This window comes from Formica exsecta, unplaced genomic scaffold, assembly GCF_003651465.1.
Source record: "Formica exsecta isolate Colony F162 unplaced genomic scaffold, ASM365146v1 scaffold475, whole genome shotgun sequence".
In the NCBI taxonomy this organism is placed as follows: domain Eukaryota; kingdom Metazoa; phylum Arthropoda; class Insecta; order Hymenoptera; family Formicidae; genus Formica; species Formica exsecta.
In genome coordinates this window covers 99,851-116,747 of record NW_021851988.1, presented here as the reverse complement: position 1 = coordinate 116,747, position 16,897 = coordinate 99,851, and the positions used below count along the sequence as shown (strand labels likewise).

Here is a 16,897-nt window from a genome sequence, read left to right as displayed (position 1 = left end):
TATATATATATATGTATATATCCTTCTCTCTCTTTCTCTGTCTCCGGTGTGTATGTATAAAATGAACGACGGAAGATCGTTTAATAAGACGCGGGCGGACTGGATCCACTAACCATCGTGACGGAATTTACGCGTATTTATTCAGCCAGTCGAAAACGCCGCGGCGCCTGAAGACACGAGATCCGAAGACGAAGAAGACGACGACGTCGGCGTCGGCGTCGGCGTCGCCGGTACAACGACGATTACGACCGGCGAAGTACGACCGTTTCTTAAGGAACCGGCGAGACGCGAGAGCAGTAACACCTCTTCTTTGCCCACGCAGACGACAATCCTAAAGTTGTCGACGCGCGTTATCTCGTCCCCGCACGCGTCGCATTTCTCATCGGTTCCTTTAGGACTGACTCGCCTGTCCTTTTTCGCGGGCTGGAAATAATATAATCGGTTCCGCGTTTGCCGTTTCTATATCTCTCGAAGGAGTATTCAGTTTCGTGATATTTTCAGGCGCCGGGGATTTCCCGAGACGATCTCGTAATTTTTCGTGTATTTTTCGAGATTTTGCAAGCACATCCATCACCCGATAGTTTGACATTTCGGAAAATATCGTTTTATATATTTTTATTATATAGAAATGCAATTTTTGTACATTTTGGATAAGAAGGCATTAGAAATATTAATATCACATGTAATATCTCATTTAAAAAAAATATATATATTTTGAAATCACATTTTTCGAAAAATTGCGGATACGCCCCTCTGTCGTGAAACCCTCGAGTAATCAAATTATATACTGCACAGCATGTCGGAGATTTTTATCAAATCTCTAATCTAAACGATATATTCCCTTCATTTTTTTACGCGATCCATTGAAACTTCTCGCGAAGCGACTTCGTCGAATTTTCGCTCCGAGCATCTACAATGTATTCGTAAAGGGCGGGCTCTTGTCGCTCGTATCAAAGCGTCTGCGAAATTTATCGCTCATCGGAGCGATGTACGCGCCTATCGCGTAAGTTGGTCTAAATCCGTTACGATGAATCAACGCCGCGACCCGAGTCGGAGCAGCAACCGTAACATGCGTACAAGGACGCGTCTAGACGCACAAATCGCACGGCACCGGCAGACAGTCGTCGTCGTCGTCGTCGTCGTCACGACGACGATCTCTGTCACGGAGCATCGTCTTTGCCAGCATCTCGTCGTTTGTCCCTGTCGAATTACGACGTCCTGTACGACGGCGGTGATGACTCTTGCGCCTTGCATCTCGCCGAACTTCTCCTCCTCCTCCTCTTTTTCCTTCATCTTCCCTTTTATCGCGCGCTTCCTCCTCTTATTATCACCTGCCGATTCCTTCCGCGGCTCCGATTTCACGAATAAACACGTTACTCGCGATAGAAAAGATGGTTAATTAACATAAGATCGATAGGTTTGACAATTAAACGAAAGAGAGAAAGAGAGAGAATTTTGTGCAAAAATAGATTTATTTAAAGACGAAGATCTTTTGCTCTCAATTTTTTCTCGATGGAGATCGCTTCGTTTTTGTCGTGCAATCTTTTTTCATGAATTAATGAATAAGATTGGAAGTATTTTAGCATATTAGCGATGTCGCGAGTTCTCATAAGTTACACGGAGAAGTTTTCTCCGATTGACACGATATATATATGTAGTACTGTTTTTTTCTCGCATCACATATCATAATAAGGAAGATAAATAATGTCCCTTTTAACGAGCCATCTTCAGCGAAGATCTCAATCGCCTAAATGACCGTGGAATTTGTTTATCGCGCTCGTTTAATCATGATCGAGCATGCGAAGACAAATACTAACCCAATGGATTGTAGCCCCCGTTGTTAATAGGGTATCAATAACATCGAATTATCGTTTTATTTTTCCCATTGGCGATCCACGAACTAGGGCTTCGTAACTTGTTGCTCTGACACATGGGGCAATCTGGTAACAATGTGGTGCGTTCGATGACGATGACGATTTCGTCGTCATTGTCGTTGATGCTGTAGCTATTGTCGCTGTCGTTATAGGTGTAGAGAAAGTCACAACCGCTCCTCCTCCCAGTCGATACTGCGGTGGTATGGTGACGCTCAAGGTCGGTTGAATAGACGGCACTGTGGTCGGTAATGTATCGGATGTCGTGATAACCACGTTTACGGGCGGCGCCTTGTTTACTGGTGCGTCTTTGATGATCGTCGCGGTTGTTGTTGTCATCATCGTCTCAGGTTTCGTCCGCGGTGTCTCGATTTTCTGTTGCAGCGGTATCTGCAATGACGGATTCGTCGCCGCTGCTGCCGGCATGAGATCGGGCAATTGCGAGGAAAGCGTCGGTTGGAAAAGACCCTGCTGCAACGGATTATCTGGCACTTTTGATTGATTAGGATACAGTACTGGCATTGGATAAACAGTATGCGGATACAGGGATGATATAGCCGCTTGAGCATTTGGATCAGTAAATGGTATTCCACCCTGATAATAGCCTTGGAAGGCGGCGGCGGCCGCCGCGGAAGGATATACCAGCGACGAATAAGGATGCCGAGCGTGCTGGGATGCGAATATGTTACCGGAGATCGAAGATGCCGGTCCGGTTGGTTGATTCTGGTAGCTCAAATCGGCGTACTCGTCGTCGTCAAGGACGTAGAAATCGTCGGGTTCGACGGCAGGATTGACGTTCTGTTGCTGTTGTACGCGCTGCTGCTGCTGCTGTTGTTTCTGATTCTCTTTACGTGATTCCACAACCTCCTTCGTCAAAGTATCCACTTTCTCATTTAACGTTTTTATCTGCGTCGTCATGTTCTTCATCTGTTCCATCAGCTCCTGCATCTCATTGTCCCGGGATTGCATGATTTGACGTATCTGGGCATCGAGACGCTCCGGACTTGGACGCGCTTCCGTACGATTCTTCGATAGATTCAAGTAATCCTGATATTGCAGTCTACATGGCGTGCTGGCATGACGCGGCGTGCGATGAGCATTCCTTTGAGGAGTGCTCAGCATATTTGAATTATTACCAGTTAATGTATTCAGCAATGTCGGATTTGTGACTGCATGATCTACGGCGCTGTGAGTGGGCGAATAACTCTCATCGGATATATTATCGATGTCATTTCTACTCAAATCGCCTCTGCCAAGATCCGGATCTATCCTTTTTAATTCGTTCTCGATGTCAGGTACCAAGTTACCAAGTTCGGCATTCAGCGGGTGCTTGGGATTCGTGCCGGGACTACGAAGCCGGTCCAACGTGAGGTAGAAGCAGTTTCGTCAACATTTGTACGAGCCGCTCGAGCCGCTGCGCTAACAACAACTTGCCTTCTTCAAGGGCGTTTGTCAACTCGAAGTTATTCATCTCCTTGCCCTGATAGTTTGATGATGTCGTCAATTGCCTGCTCATACTGCTTGTCGCGTACGAGCCGCTGCGCTAACAACAACTTGCCTTCTTCAAGGGCGTTTGTCAACTCGAAGTTATTCATCTCCTTGCCCTGATAGTTAAATAACTTTGATGATGACATACGTAAAGTTTGATTATTCTGCAGTCTCTCCAACAGCGGTATAGCGGCGGTCCAATACAGCTCGGAACGTGTCTCCCATCTAGGAATGTAGGCGTTCTCTGCATCTTTCTCTTTCGTTACCTTCGCGCGATAATGGAACATGCGCGCCAGATGCACCAACAATACTGGATGCATACCGTGATTGCCGATGCAGCGAACGACTTCCAAACCTTGCTGCAACTCCTGCCGCAGTTCGCCGATATCGCTATCTACGTCTTGTCGTTTAGAGCACATTTTATATGCCGCGGACCACCATTTTTCTTGATTGATGGTAGATAGAGTCGCGGTCAAATCGACCGGCAGTGTCGGTAGTCTTTCGGGATTGATGAAGCTACCGAGTTGTTGTTCCTCCAGAACGGCGGACGAACAGAGTATCGCTGCGTTAAGAAATGCGTCGATATCGAGGAGACATAGTGTATCAGGTGCTGCCTGGTTTATATTGAATACCGAAAACTGCAACGTTGGAAATACACGCGAGTATTGATCTGGATAAGGAGCGTCTTTATGCTGAGGTCGATTCTCCATCCCAAACCAGATGTGATGATGTAAAGAAGCAGGCCACACTTCTTGTGCAACTGCAAACAAATAATCATACTTATTGTATTTTAAGATTGTTTGAAATTATCGTTTTAATGATTTAAATTATTGCAATTATAATAAAATTGCGTTTAAAATTATAACTCTCTTTCGATATAATTCATTATTATTAACAAAAATCTTAAAACAAATATATAATGTAGATGTGCATGCATCATTATTCTCACATATATGTTGTGTGTAAAATAGTAGATAATATAATTATAGTACATAATTTGATTATTGAAATTCTTGCATATTTAAAGGAAGATTATTATACATACTTTGATTGTAATGTCTTAGTTGACTTGCAGTGCAAAAACGTAGAGGTGGATCAGAAACTGAATAATTGCAAAAAAATGAACTCTGCATATGTTCGAGATGTATTCTGGTTACGAAAATTCTCTAAAACAATGCAAATGTATATTTAAGATAGTATACATCTAAAATTTGAAAACTTGCATAAAGTTAATTAGATTTATACCTGATAGATACGCTCTCTCCAGAGTCCCGTGCAAAATTTATCAGTTCTATCCAACAGTTTCTTTGTATCATCCCTGGCATAATTTTGAAGAATGTAACCTAAAAAGGAGGGACAGTATTAGTAACGATATTTAAGGTTTACAAAGTTTGCGAGACATCTCTTACATACCAGCTTGACAGCATCGATATGCAGCCTCTTTGATCCATATATTTAATTGATTCTTAGATGCGTCATCCTCTAGATGTATGCCTATACGGGTTTCCAGCGGAGTCATATGTAAAGCAATTAATAATAAAGGCGCACATAGTCTTCCCGCTTCGCTCCAGCTACCTTGTTCGCGTTTCGTTTTGCGCAGTAATAAACATGCCAAATGGAAGTGCAATTGACCCCACATGTGCGTAAGCAAGTGCTCCATAAAGGGGTGCTGTTTAGAAAAGTTTTCTAGCTCCATCTCATACAGGTTTTGGTCAAAACTAAAACATAACTTTCATTTTATGCATCGCAAAAACAAATATATAAAAAGAGTACACATTATTTATATAATTCGCACAATTTGCTGAAAGTTATATTTTCTATAAGCTTCAATTTCATTATTATTCTACAAGTTCTAAAGTTGCATAATGCACAGTTTAGTTTAGACATATTATTCAATGCACATACTTGAATACCGCTTGTGTTGCTTCTGAAATGCTTTTCTTTATTTCATTGCCTTGTTCCTTGAGACACAATGCTGCATATCTATCCGATACAGATATATAGAAAAACCAGAAGGACCAATCAGAAGATTTAGTGTCTTTACATTTTGTTAATAACTCGTATAGTATTTGATACCACACAATACTGTTTCTATGACGAATATCAGCCTCCACACTGGCAGCATATTCATAAGCTTTAATAAATTTGCGCTCTGATATATAATGATTTAACAATTTGAAGGGAAGCTGGACATCATTTGGTCTTGCAATCATTTCAGCTGAAAAATTATTTACATATATATTAATTCTTGATCTCTGTAATCACTCTTTATTATTCAAGTAAATGATATTTACTTACATCTGATAAGTTTCTCGAAATCTTCACTGTTATTGTTTGGTCTCTTTATAGTCAACAATTTCTCTTTTAATTGAAAAACTACTGGATGATGTGGAAATTGTCTATCAGCTCTATCTATCCAATATTCTACTTTATTGACATCCATTCCTATATCCATGTCAGCCAATAATTCACATACTATAGAATTAAAAAAAATATATATAATAAACTCATATACTATTGCAAAAATATTTAGAGTATAAGAGACTATACATACAAATATTAATTTGTTACCTTTTAGGACAAGATCATCTTGTCTGCCTTCAAGTTCAAGAGAAATTTTGTACTCGTTTAAAGCTGCTTCCTTTTGGCCAAGAGCTTCATACGCCTGACCCAACAACTTATGTGCACTAGCTGAACCATCTCGTACTTCTAAATAATTGGATACATATCTTTTTGTGGATTCATAATCACCCACTTGATAATACAGTTTGGCAACATTGTAACAACGAAGATCTTTCTGTAAAGAAAATTAGATATTAGATTTTAATTCAAATCTAAAAATAAATTAGAAATTCAAAAATAATTCTCCCTTACACATATTTTTTCTATAATTTTTATCTTAAAAAAATTAGTAGAAAATAAATTAATAAATTAAGAAAAACTTTAAATAAAAAATAAATTTATTTACTAATTAATTTCTTGAAAGAGGATAAAAATCTTGTATGGGGAAATTCAGGATTTCGAAATTATACTTTCATCGTGAATCTGAATCCAGTTTAAAAAATGACAATCTAGCAAACATCGGCCTAACGACACATATCTTTACCATAAGATGTCTAATGTGATTGTATTAAATAAATATAAATACGACACTTGTCATTTCAATCATAAAAAACTAAACTCGAGATTCAGGATTTTATTACGATGAATAAATCTACTACAAAATATAGCGAAACGCCGATTGTTATTGTGACAATGGTTTCCCGCGAAAATTCGCCATCATCGATTTGCGTGTCTACTCTCGCCTGGCTTTGACGAGATTCAAGGTCTCCGGTGTATCATACCTGCCGAGACGATATCGCGTAAGATAGGATGCCGAACATGTATTTGTTCGTGATCGGTATCGTCGTTATTGCCGAATAAAAATGATGTGGAACACTCGTTCGGCCGTTAACCGCGCGAACGTTACAAGAGAGAAAGAAAGAAAAAAAAAACAAGATTTTCGCGCACCGACGAAGTAACCTCACCTCATTCTCGTTCCGTAGTTTGCTGAAGACATTTTGGACATGACGATCGACATCCTTCTTCGAGCGAAACATGCTGTTAGCTGGCTGGGTACCGCCGGCCGGTTCACGCGCCTTCACTTTTTCGTCACAATATTAACGATCAGCACTATTCTTGTTCGTTCGGCTATTTGTACACTCCATCCACAGCGGTCATCACACGCGAATTCGTTTGCAACGCACGTCTTTCAAACGGCTTCGTCGTATTCAATGCCGCCAATCGCGATGGTTGATGATGCGAATATTCCCTAGGAATTTCTATGATCGGAAAGACGCTGAAAGTGCTTCGAAGCGTTTAATTGACCAATCAGGACAAAGAGAGTAAAGATTTCTTTATTCTGATTGGTTAATGCAATGCTTCGAAGCATCTCTAGCGTCTTCTTATAATTCATTGAATTGATCATATATGTTTATCGTATATGCTTTGTTATAATGTAAGTGCCGTTTGTTGTTACTTTTTATCGCAATATATTTTCCATTACCGAAGATTAGAAATACGATGGTAGAGGAAATCATTAATCCTAGCAATAAACCGAAAGTAAGAATATCTATACTGACAATGGGATACCTGTTGCTAAGTCTTTCGCATACGCGAAATAGAAAATTTTCTTCTTCAATACAAATTATCATTACAGAACAAAACAGCTAGACCTCGTCCGGTATACTTGTGGAATGTATTAGACGTGCAAAAGTGGTTGAGGCGACATTGCAGTGATTATTATCAGCTATATCACGAAAAGTTTCTACATGTGAGCATTTCTTTTTGTGAAATCTTTGCTCATTCAATCCGTTTTTTCCAAATTTTACGTTATTTTTTTCCTCTTACAATTACCTACTTAAATGCATTTGTTTCTGCAAGATATTAAGATTGAGACAAGATTGCTAATTTTGCAGTAATTTCTTATTTAAAGACAATACATTTAATAAAGAATAAAAACAGTTTCTATCTCTCTTTTTAAGCATGACATTACAGGAAGGGTATTGTTAAGAATAAACGAAAATATTTTGCTGCGGCTCGGTGTTGATAATGAGCAGCACAGGATGGACATATGGAGGGAAATTATGAAACTGCATCTCAAAACAGACATGCTAGAAATTAGGGATATAGAGCGACGCAATAATATGAACTTTGACTAAACTTATATGCAAAACTTTTATACATTTTACAGTTATATTTTTATATGTAATATGCAGTATATATTTGACATGATTTACAGAAATAAAAAAGATTGAACCTCTAACATGTATTTATTTTTTAATATAATGCAATTTGTCTTATGAACAGAGAGAATTTGCGGACCTTGGTTAAAGATTGATCATGGAGACAAAAGTAAAATCTTTTAATAAAATTGAAGATGAGAAAATACATACATATAAAATATGTCGTTTGTGTGGAGAAAAATCAGTGTGCTATGTCCCAATTTTTGAAGAAAACAATTACTGTATTCCAGAAAAAATAAGCAGATGTTTACCAATTATTGTAAGTTGAATAAGCTATATAACATTTCGTGTATTTGAAACTATACTTATGGTAATTTATAAACTGTAATATTACTTGATTCATATTTCTAGATTTCTCCAACAGACAATTTGCCTTCCAATATATGTAGACGTTGCCTATGTCACTTAAACACTAGTTATAGACTAATTCTTACTTCGATGGAAATAGATGATCGTCTACGAACGCAATTAGACCAAAAACAGAAAAATATCTTCAAAGATCAATATGATGTAATGTCTTGCGAGGAATCTGAAATATCTAAATCAACAAATGCTAAACTACTGTTATTAAGAGAACTAAAGAAACGAGCTATTGCTGGCCCAACTGAATGTGATCTATGTGACTTAAATTTTCAAGATGTAGATGCATTTGATACTCATATGGAACAATCCCATTTTTTAAAATGGAGATGTAATCTTTGTGATAGTAGCTTTTATCAATCTAACGAGTTGATAGCACACAAAATGTTAAGGCACAGTGGTAATATTGTAATTTGTAGTAGCTGTGAACATGTTAATGATCAGGAAGATAAATGGAAGATTACAAATGAGAGGAATATCCATAATCAGGATAAGCAACAAAAGATTGATAAGAACAATGATTCCAAGGAGGCAGTTGCAACTTTTACAGTAAATGAAGAAATAGCAACATCATTAATTAACATAGCAGTACAAACTGATGATGATATTATTGAAATAGAAACTGAGAGCAGTCCAGTACAAATAGACTCGGCAGAACAAAGTGATACTAATTCTGATTCAGACACAGATAGAATAATAAAAAATTGCAACATACTTTTGAAGAAACTTAAAATGTTCAACAAGCATAAAGAAAAAGAACGTTCATTTTGCGATATTTGCAAGATCTATTTCGGGGAGGATCGATACTTTGAAGCCCATAATAAAATACATGAGGAAAAATCTGTGACTTGCACCATTTGTTGTACAGAATGTTCGTCCATATATGAATTATTTCTTCATAAACGTGCAATGCATGATATGTATAAAAAAATGCAATTAAGATATGTTTGCAATAAATGCAATAAATTCTTCACAAACAGTTGGCATTGGGAGAATCACAATGAAAATAACTGTTCCAAAATGGCTAATAAGTATTGCAAATATTGCAATACAACATTTGCTACGCATCTCAAATTGACGCGTCACTTGAGGGTAATTTTGTTACAAATTATTAATTCAAAAATGCTTACATTCAATATTAAAAGTTTTTACATATTTCTAGAAACATAAATGGGAGATGATCAATGATCCAACTGTGACTATATATAAATGTGTTGCTTGTCCTAAAATATTTGTTGACAAAGAATTATATGAGAAACATAGAAATGTATGTGTATATATTGTGGATTATTTAATTATTTAAAAAGGCGTTAACAGTATTAGAGAAAACTTCTTAAATTACTTATAGGTGCATGATCCTGAATGCTGGGATAAATTTAAATGTACCATATGTGACCGACCATTCAGTGACAAGTCTCGATTACGAAAGCATTTAACTATTCATGAAAACAACAAACTTCATCAATGTGATATTTGCGGCCGTCGTTTCCTGCACTTACACAATATGGTAAATTTACTAAAAATTTATGGCAAACAATAGTATAAATATATGTGATTGAATACTTTTTTATTGGAAGAGAAAAAAATTTTTATCATAATCATAATGTAACTAACTTTGTAAATTTGTTTCATAATTTTCAAGACAATGCATCGTAAAATTCATTTTGGGCATAAATGCAGTTATTGTGACACAGTTTTTAAAAAAAGACAGGATCTAATAAAACATATACAAGAGTCTCATGGTTTGGAGCCAGATGTACAGAAACTATCTAGTAAACTGTACATGAGCAAGATTTATATTTGCAGATTCTGTGGCAAGAAGCTCAGCACGTATCAATCGTTAATTAATCATGAGAGAATTCATACGGGAGAAATGCCATTTAGTTGTCCCATATGCCACCGGTCTTTTCGGTAAGACACATTTGTTTTAATTATACAAAGTTTTAATTATACAAAGATGTTTTCTGATTTATTTTTATAATTTATGTATTCTTCCTTTCTTTCTTCCTTTCTCTCCCTCCCTCCCTCCCTTTCTTCTCCCTTTTCTGTCATTTTCTATTTTAATTTCACTGAATCAGGAAATTGTTTCAGGAGTTATACTTCTAGATGGACTCATATACAACGGCATCAAAAGGGGAACTTCATGTGTGAACATTGTGGTAAATGTTTTAGGTAAATTTATTATAATATATATATATATGTATATTAAATAGTCTTATAATTTTTTATAATCTTTTTGTGTATATTTTTTTCATTAAATTACTTTGTTATATATAATAAAACATTAAAAATTTCTATAAAACAGTAATTTTGGTGCGGATTTGTGTGTGTATTCCAAACTTAACTGGAGAAGAAATATATGTAAGAATATTAATATTTGTGTGTTTGAGAATGCATGTAAAGTAAATAAATACGATATTTTTTATTATGTTAATAGTTACAAACAAAATTTGACCATGCATATGCAGACACATTTGCCAATGGAGGCTCGTAAATATCAGTGTAATATATGTGAGAAAAAGTTTATGAGAAACAGTCATCTGTCTATTCACAAACGTATCCATGAGGGTATACGGCCTTTCAAATGCGACGTGTGCTCATTAAGTTTCACACAAAAGGGCGATATGAAACGGCATCGTATGCGGCACTTCAAACAAGATATAAAATCGAACAATTTGCAATCTAAAAGAGAGAAAGGACAAGCTTAAACTTTAATAATTATAAAATTCATTCATGTTTTTTTATTAACATATAAATAAATGAAATAAACGCAGAATATATGATGTAAAGTATAACAATATTATTATATCAATTTAATATTTTTGTTTTTAATATAAATGTGATTTGTAAAATTTCTATATAGAGCAACTATTTTTTTTAAATAATAAAATTGTTCTTTTATTCATCATATAAAGTAAATAAAGTCTTTAATGTATTGTTTTATGAATTTATATTTTAGATACTGATAAAATTACTTCTGTTTTGTTAGCTTGGTTTAAATCAGTATAAATTCTGCAAGTAGAAAGTATTATATATAATATATATTTGGACTTTGTAATTATATACATATAATATATATATATGGTTATTAAATATTTTTTTTTTTGTTTTTTAAGATTAGATAGCCAATAAATATCTATTTACCCCATGTTTATATGCATATGTAAAAATAAATATCGTAAAGTTCTTTGATGAAAGTCAGACTTAACGTAAATCCAACCGGAAGTTCAATGGATCCGATTCCATCAGGTCTTATAAAACTAAGAGAGTTGCACTTCTATATTACTTTATGATTATAGCATGTTTCCGGTTTCGAACCTCTCTTTCTATGTAGTTTTCGACACGCAACGTGGTATTTTTACCCATTAGTGGACGGAAATTGACGGAAAATTGAAAAGAAAAAAAGCAGAAAGAAAATTTGCTATACAAAATGGTAATTTATATTGATTATCGTTGTTAATTCTTTTAAATTGGTATTTCGCGCATTTCGTGTTCTCAAAATATTTTCGAGTGTGGAATGGAACCAAACGTAGGACGTATTTTGGAAATGTATAAATTTTACGAGAAATTAATATTCTTTTGTGTCAAAACTGTATTTACTGTAAAGTGGACATGTGGCTGCTATACTATTTAATTATTGCAGTAATATTTTGCAATCTATATAGCATATTTTGAGCATTAAGCTGTACTCCAATTATAATTCATTTTTATTAGATATAAACCGATTATGTATTTGTAATTTATTGCAAAATTAATACATTTCAATACACTTTACAAGTGCATTAGTATATATTTGACTTAATTTTGTATATTTTTTACAGACTTGTAAACGTAGGAATGGTGGACGTGCCAAGCATGGTCGTGGTCATGTCAATCCAGTTCGCTGTACCAACTGTGCTCGCTGCGTCCCTAAGGACAAAGCAATTAAGAAATTCGTAATAAGAAATATTGTCGAGGCTGCTGCTGTTAGAGATATAACAGAGGCCAGCTTTTACCAGTCTTATCAGTTGCCGAAGTTATATGCCAAGCTTCATTACTGCGTTTCTTGTGCCATTCACTCTAAAGTGGTACGCAACAGGTCAAAGGCTGATCGTCGTATCAGAACACCTCCTGTTCGCAATTTCCCTAGGGTAACTATAAATACAAATAATTAATATAATTTTGACCAAATAAATTTTATTTTATTAACAATTCGGAGTAAGAGATAAGAATATTAATGATCGGAATATAATTATTGCTTTATATAAATTTTTAAATGTTTTGGTTATTATATATAACAAAGTATTTAAATGTAAAGAATATAAAAAAAAATTAAAATTTGAGATTAATTGACGTATACTTATATAATTATAAAGTCCACAATATATTATATATATGCATTTTTATTTTCAGGATTTGCGCCAAGGTCAACAGAACAGGAAATAATTTTATTATGTAAAATTGAAACTGCAATAAAAATTCATAAAACTATAATATTTGAGACTTTATTTATTTCATATAATAATTACAGAGCATGATATTATTGCTTTTATTATTTCAAGAAAAAGAGATAAATTACATGTATTATTTTATCAGGAATTAATGTAGCATCTGGCAATCCATTACACGAAAAAAACAATCGTCGGATTCTTCAGAACATGTAAATTTTAGATATAGATTTATTATACATAATGTGCATAGAAACAATAGTCTATAGATTAGCTAATATCCTCCTAAGTCTTGAAGCAAAACTTTAAATTTGAATTCTATCAATGAATTAATTACATTTCATAAAAATACATGCATTTGATTTTAGCAAGAACAAACTTTTAGTATTTATGTGAAATTAATGTACAAGTAATAATTCCCGAATATACATATATATGTATATATATTTAGATATATACGGCAATGGAAAAAATCATTTGTTTGCTTCTTCCATTGCCTTCTTCAGCGTTTTCTCAAATATTTTTTTCGAATCGCAGAATCCTTGCTTTGTTTTGCCGAATGAATTTGGCCCAGCTGATGTCGGTGTTTCACGACCGATATTTCGCATCCTCATCCTCGCTTCCGCCGGCATCTCCTCTGGTTCATCATCTTCGTCCGTATTAAACACAGAGGCCACTGTTGGTTTTTGTACTGTTGTTGCTTTTGGAGCTGGTTTCTAATTTGAAAAAAAGAGAACTTTGTGCAAAACAAAAAATAAGATAAATTTTTAAGAAAAAAAAAATTTTGCAGAAAACGAAATATGTGTATATATAGAGTATCGATTTGCGAAAATACTTCACTTACAGAAGCAGAACCTAATTTAATTTGAATTCCTTTCTTCTGTTCATTGCCAGCCTTTTTCCCGAAGCCAAATGTTAACTTTTGTTTCTTAGCATCGGATTGATTGGAGTCATCTGAATCGCAATGCTCCTCAGATCTGATCGGTGAACGGTCCCTATCCCTGTCATCCCCTCTCCTGTCCTCGGCTCTGTAGACACTTGACCCTGATAACGTCAAACACTGGCAAAGTTCAGATCAAGTTAAACAAAGTTGACTTTTTAACCGGAAATCTTTAAGCGAGTTATGCTTAGTACAATATTCATCTCCTCTAAAAATTCAACAATTAGAAATAAGTTTTACAATCATAGTAATTTAATTTTTTGCAAAGTAATTATATTACTCACAGGAGATTTTATAATCAAAATACAAAATACTCTTGTAAAATATAATGTTACAATATACTTTTTAATATACATGTGCATAACAACGAGAAATTAGTTATTTTATTTTATTGTTTAAAGTTTAAAGAAAAGCAATAATGATCGCATTTTTGGTACAAAATACATCTCTCATAACGAAACGTTGTTAACTAAAAGTAGATACATTAGCAAGATAATATATTCTAAGTATAATTAATGTTGCCTATCTTTCTTGAAAATATCAAATTAAAAATTAATTTTCGAGCAATTCTGCAATTAATATTTCATACAGAATTGTATATTAATTATCCTAAATATCTTCGTCGAGATATTCGCGATATAACGAGTGTTATTTAGATTGAATATAGCGCGTAATAGATAAAATGAACAAAACCTTTTTTATAATCGTCCCCGGGATTCTTCCTGGACATCTTGTTGAGAGTTGATATCTTGTGGACGCAGCTCGAAATAGGTTTATCCTGAACAGCAGTCTATCCAGAGTCCGGAGTATGCGAAATAACCTTCAAAAATCGTTACTTAAGTTATCCTTCCGATTATCTCGTCTGCCATTGTTGCCAACCTATGAGATTTGTGAAGCCATAGACTATAGACATTGTATAAAGATAGACTCAGCATAATAAATATTTTTCTGTTAGCCAATCAACGTATTGATTCTGTAATTCAAGTGAGGGTGAAAATTACAAAAATGAGCGTATTTACTAGAAAATTTATAATTTTATTGGTCCAAAATTAGTACATTCGCTCATTTTTGTAATTTTTACCCTCACTTGAATTACAGAATCGATACCCAAAATATGTATGTACATATGTCAGTATCGCATTCGCACATGAGATATTAGACTTTAAGTACGAAGGATATAACATTTTTTTCTTGTGAAATAATCTCAAAAATGATTTAATGTTATACAGAAAAATTATTTATTCGTATATATATTATTTGTGGAAGTGATAAATTCATACGGACAATTATTATTATTTTCTAGTAAGTAAGTTTAATCGACTAACGTAAATATTAACGTCAATATCAATTTCTTGACGCGCATTTTTTGTACTGTTTTTCATAAATAAATGTACATATACATTACTATGAGTAATTAAATTCTTAATATTTAGAGTTTGTAATTAATGTTACGAAGAATTAATTCGCACTATGTTTAAAATTTTGGATTGTTGAAATTAGGTTAGTAAATATTTTCTAATTGAGCTTTTCACTCTTTTATAAAGAGATGAAGATCTTCTCTACATATACTTTTTCTATTTTTGCTTATCTAAGATATGAGAAATGATTAAAAGATCCGTACAACTGCATTAATATACATTAATTTTCTTTTACAGCAAAAATGAACATTGGTTTAATTCTTAGATCGGTGCACCAAACAATTAATTCTATTGTTCCAAAAATTTTAACAACTGGAACTGTTCAAAATATATTGGTTCGTAGTATCCACTATATATGCGACAGGCAGGAATTAAGATACTCATTGAACAGTGATTTCAGTCACGACACACCCTCTTTTCTGCGACCAGTGCTACCTATATATAACTCGGTATGTGGTTTAAAAATGAGAGGTCGCTTGCAACTTCGTTGCAAGGACTGTTATTTTGTATGCAGAAAAGAAAGATGGTATGTGATGTGTAAAACACATCCGAGGCACAAACAAGTGCAGATGAAAAAGAGAGATTATAAAACGTGGATTCTAACATCAGCTTCGCAAAAACCAATTCGAGGCTGGTAGTGAGATGTATAGATTGTAAACCTTGAAATATAAAATATCAATGTACAGAACAAATAAAATATTAATACTTCCAACATATAGCACATGAATTGTGAATGTGTATGTTAACCCAAAGTTATAATATCCATTATTCTAATTTTATTTGTGTATAAGAAATTAATTTGCATAATAAAATTTTTTTTTTGGTTTTTCTATGAGACTAATATTTTCACACACATACACACACACATACACAACTCTTAATATAATATAAATTTTTAAAGATTTTATTAATAGTTATTTTATTTTTATTATTTAATGTTAGAAAGACCATGATAGAGCAAATTGTATAATATGATATTTGTATCAAGCTGAGAAATTTTTATAATCGATGTATTTCTAGTATATTTGAATGCAGAAAGATTCTCCTAATTTTAATTTTTAAGTGTGTAGCACACAATACACATAATGTGCATGGACAGTCTTATAAAAGTTACATGTGACACAACAAATTTACAGCATGTTAACATTCTTTCAGGAAATAATAATGACATATAAATAATCACTCAACATAGATAATTATGGGAAATACATATATAAGAAATATAAAACAATATCAATAAAAATAATACGATCACAAATGTATAACAATAAAACATGGGAAGAAAATGTATTAAATCATGGAGATTGACCTACAACTATTGATTATTCTAAAAATGATGTTTAATCAACAGTTATAGTTACATTAATAAATAAATTCTGTATTATAAAAATTAAAAGATTAAAAAATGAATATCTCAGTTATAACAATAATTAGAAAAATACAATATAGTAATCAAGTTCCATACAAATTATTATAAAATAAAAATGCAAATATATTATAAGTATCAACAACATAACTAATAAAATACATTAACATCAAAAATATTTATATAAGAATATAAATATATATGCAAATATAAATACTATTATTAAAAAATTTTTAATATTAA

The 16,897-nt window shown here is 33.8% G+C and overlaps 5 protein-coding genes and 1 long non-coding RNA gene across 7 annotated transcripts in view; 4 read left to right on the top strand and 2 right to left on the bottom strand.

The window, feature by feature from the left end:
* Nucleotides 1-7,110, bottom strand: part of LOC115241274 (E3 SUMO-protein ligase RanBP2) — a 21,641-nt gene extending 14,531 nt beyond the window's left edge. The window contains exons 1-8 of the mRNA XM_029816943.1: nt 6,887-7,110; nt 5,931-6,156; nt 5,658-5,834; nt 5,265-5,577; nt 4,773-5,077; nt 4,605-4,702; nt 4,405-4,525; nt 3,368-4,119 (exon numbers count right to left, since the gene is read on the bottom strand). Coding sequence (XP_029672803.1) covers nt 3,368-4,119; nt 4,405-4,525; nt 4,605-4,702; nt 4,773-5,077; nt 5,265-5,577; nt 5,658-5,834; nt 5,931-6,156; nt 6,887-6,958 — 2,064 coding nt within the window. The 5' untranslated portion in view covers nt 6,959-7,110. The remainder of the gene's footprint in view (nt 1-3,367; nt 4,120-4,404; nt 4,526-4,604; nt 4,703-4,772; nt 5,078-5,264; nt 5,578-5,657; nt 5,835-5,930; nt 6,157-6,886) is intronic.
* Nucleotides 7,111-7,421: 311 nt separating this feature from the next.
* LOC115241316 (protein aveugle) lies at nt 7,422-8,059 on the top strand. The gene is made up of 3 exons (XM_029817014.1): nt 7,422-7,460; nt 7,558-7,671; nt 7,883-8,059. Exons 1-3 carry the CDS (start codon nt 7,422-7,424, stop codon nt 8,057-8,059), a joined length of 330 nt encoding a protein of 109 aa, XP_029672874.1.
* LOC115241314 (zinc finger protein 2-like) lies at nt 7,558-11,286 on the top strand. The gene is made up of 8 exons (XM_029817012.1): nt 7,558-7,671; nt 8,208-8,402; nt 8,495-9,595; nt 9,666-9,770; nt 9,852-10,010; nt 10,146-10,414; nt 10,595-10,675; nt 10,941-11,286. Exons 2-8 carry the CDS (start codon nt 8,241-8,243, stop codon nt 11,209-11,211), a joined length of 2,148 nt encoding a protein of 715 aa, XP_029672872.1. The 5' UTR covers nt 7,558-7,671; nt 8,208-8,240; the 3' UTR covers nt 11,212-11,286.
* A 488-nt stretch (nt 11,287-11,774) lies between these two features.
* Nucleotides 11,775-12,973, top strand: LOC115241306 (40S ribosomal protein S26-like). The gene is made up of 3 exons (XM_029817005.1): nt 11,775-11,936; nt 12,325-12,633; nt 12,896-12,973. Exons 1-3 carry the CDS (start codon nt 11,934-11,936, stop codon nt 12,926-12,928), a joined length of 345 nt encoding a protein of 114 aa, XP_029672865.1. The 5' UTR covers nt 11,775-11,933; the 3' UTR covers nt 12,929-12,973.
* On the bottom strand, nt 12,974-14,750 carry LOC115241305 (PEST proteolytic signal-containing nuclear protein-like). The gene is made up of 3 exons (XM_029817004.1): nt 14,564-14,750; nt 13,775-13,974; nt 12,974-13,646 (listed from the first exon to the last, which is right to left on the bottom strand). The coding sequence occupies exons 1-3, from the start codon at nt 14,598-14,600 to the stop codon at nt 13,404-13,406; spliced, it is 480 nt and encodes a 159-aa protein (XP_029672864.1). The 5' UTR covers nt 14,601-14,750; the 3' UTR covers nt 12,974-13,403.
* A 113-nt stretch (nt 14,751-14,863) lies between these two features.
* Nucleotides 14,864-16,118, top strand: LOC115241308. Of its 2 annotated transcripts, none has more exons than XR_003884880.1 (3): nt 14,864-15,176; nt 15,304-15,370; nt 15,526-16,118. It is a non-coding gene; the product is annotated as an uncharacterized LOC115241308 (long non-coding RNA). The 2 variants fall into 2 exon arrangements; XR_003884879.1 differs by having other exon boundaries at nt 14,865-15,172.
* The last annotated feature ends 779 nt before the right edge of the window (nt 16,119-16,897 follow it).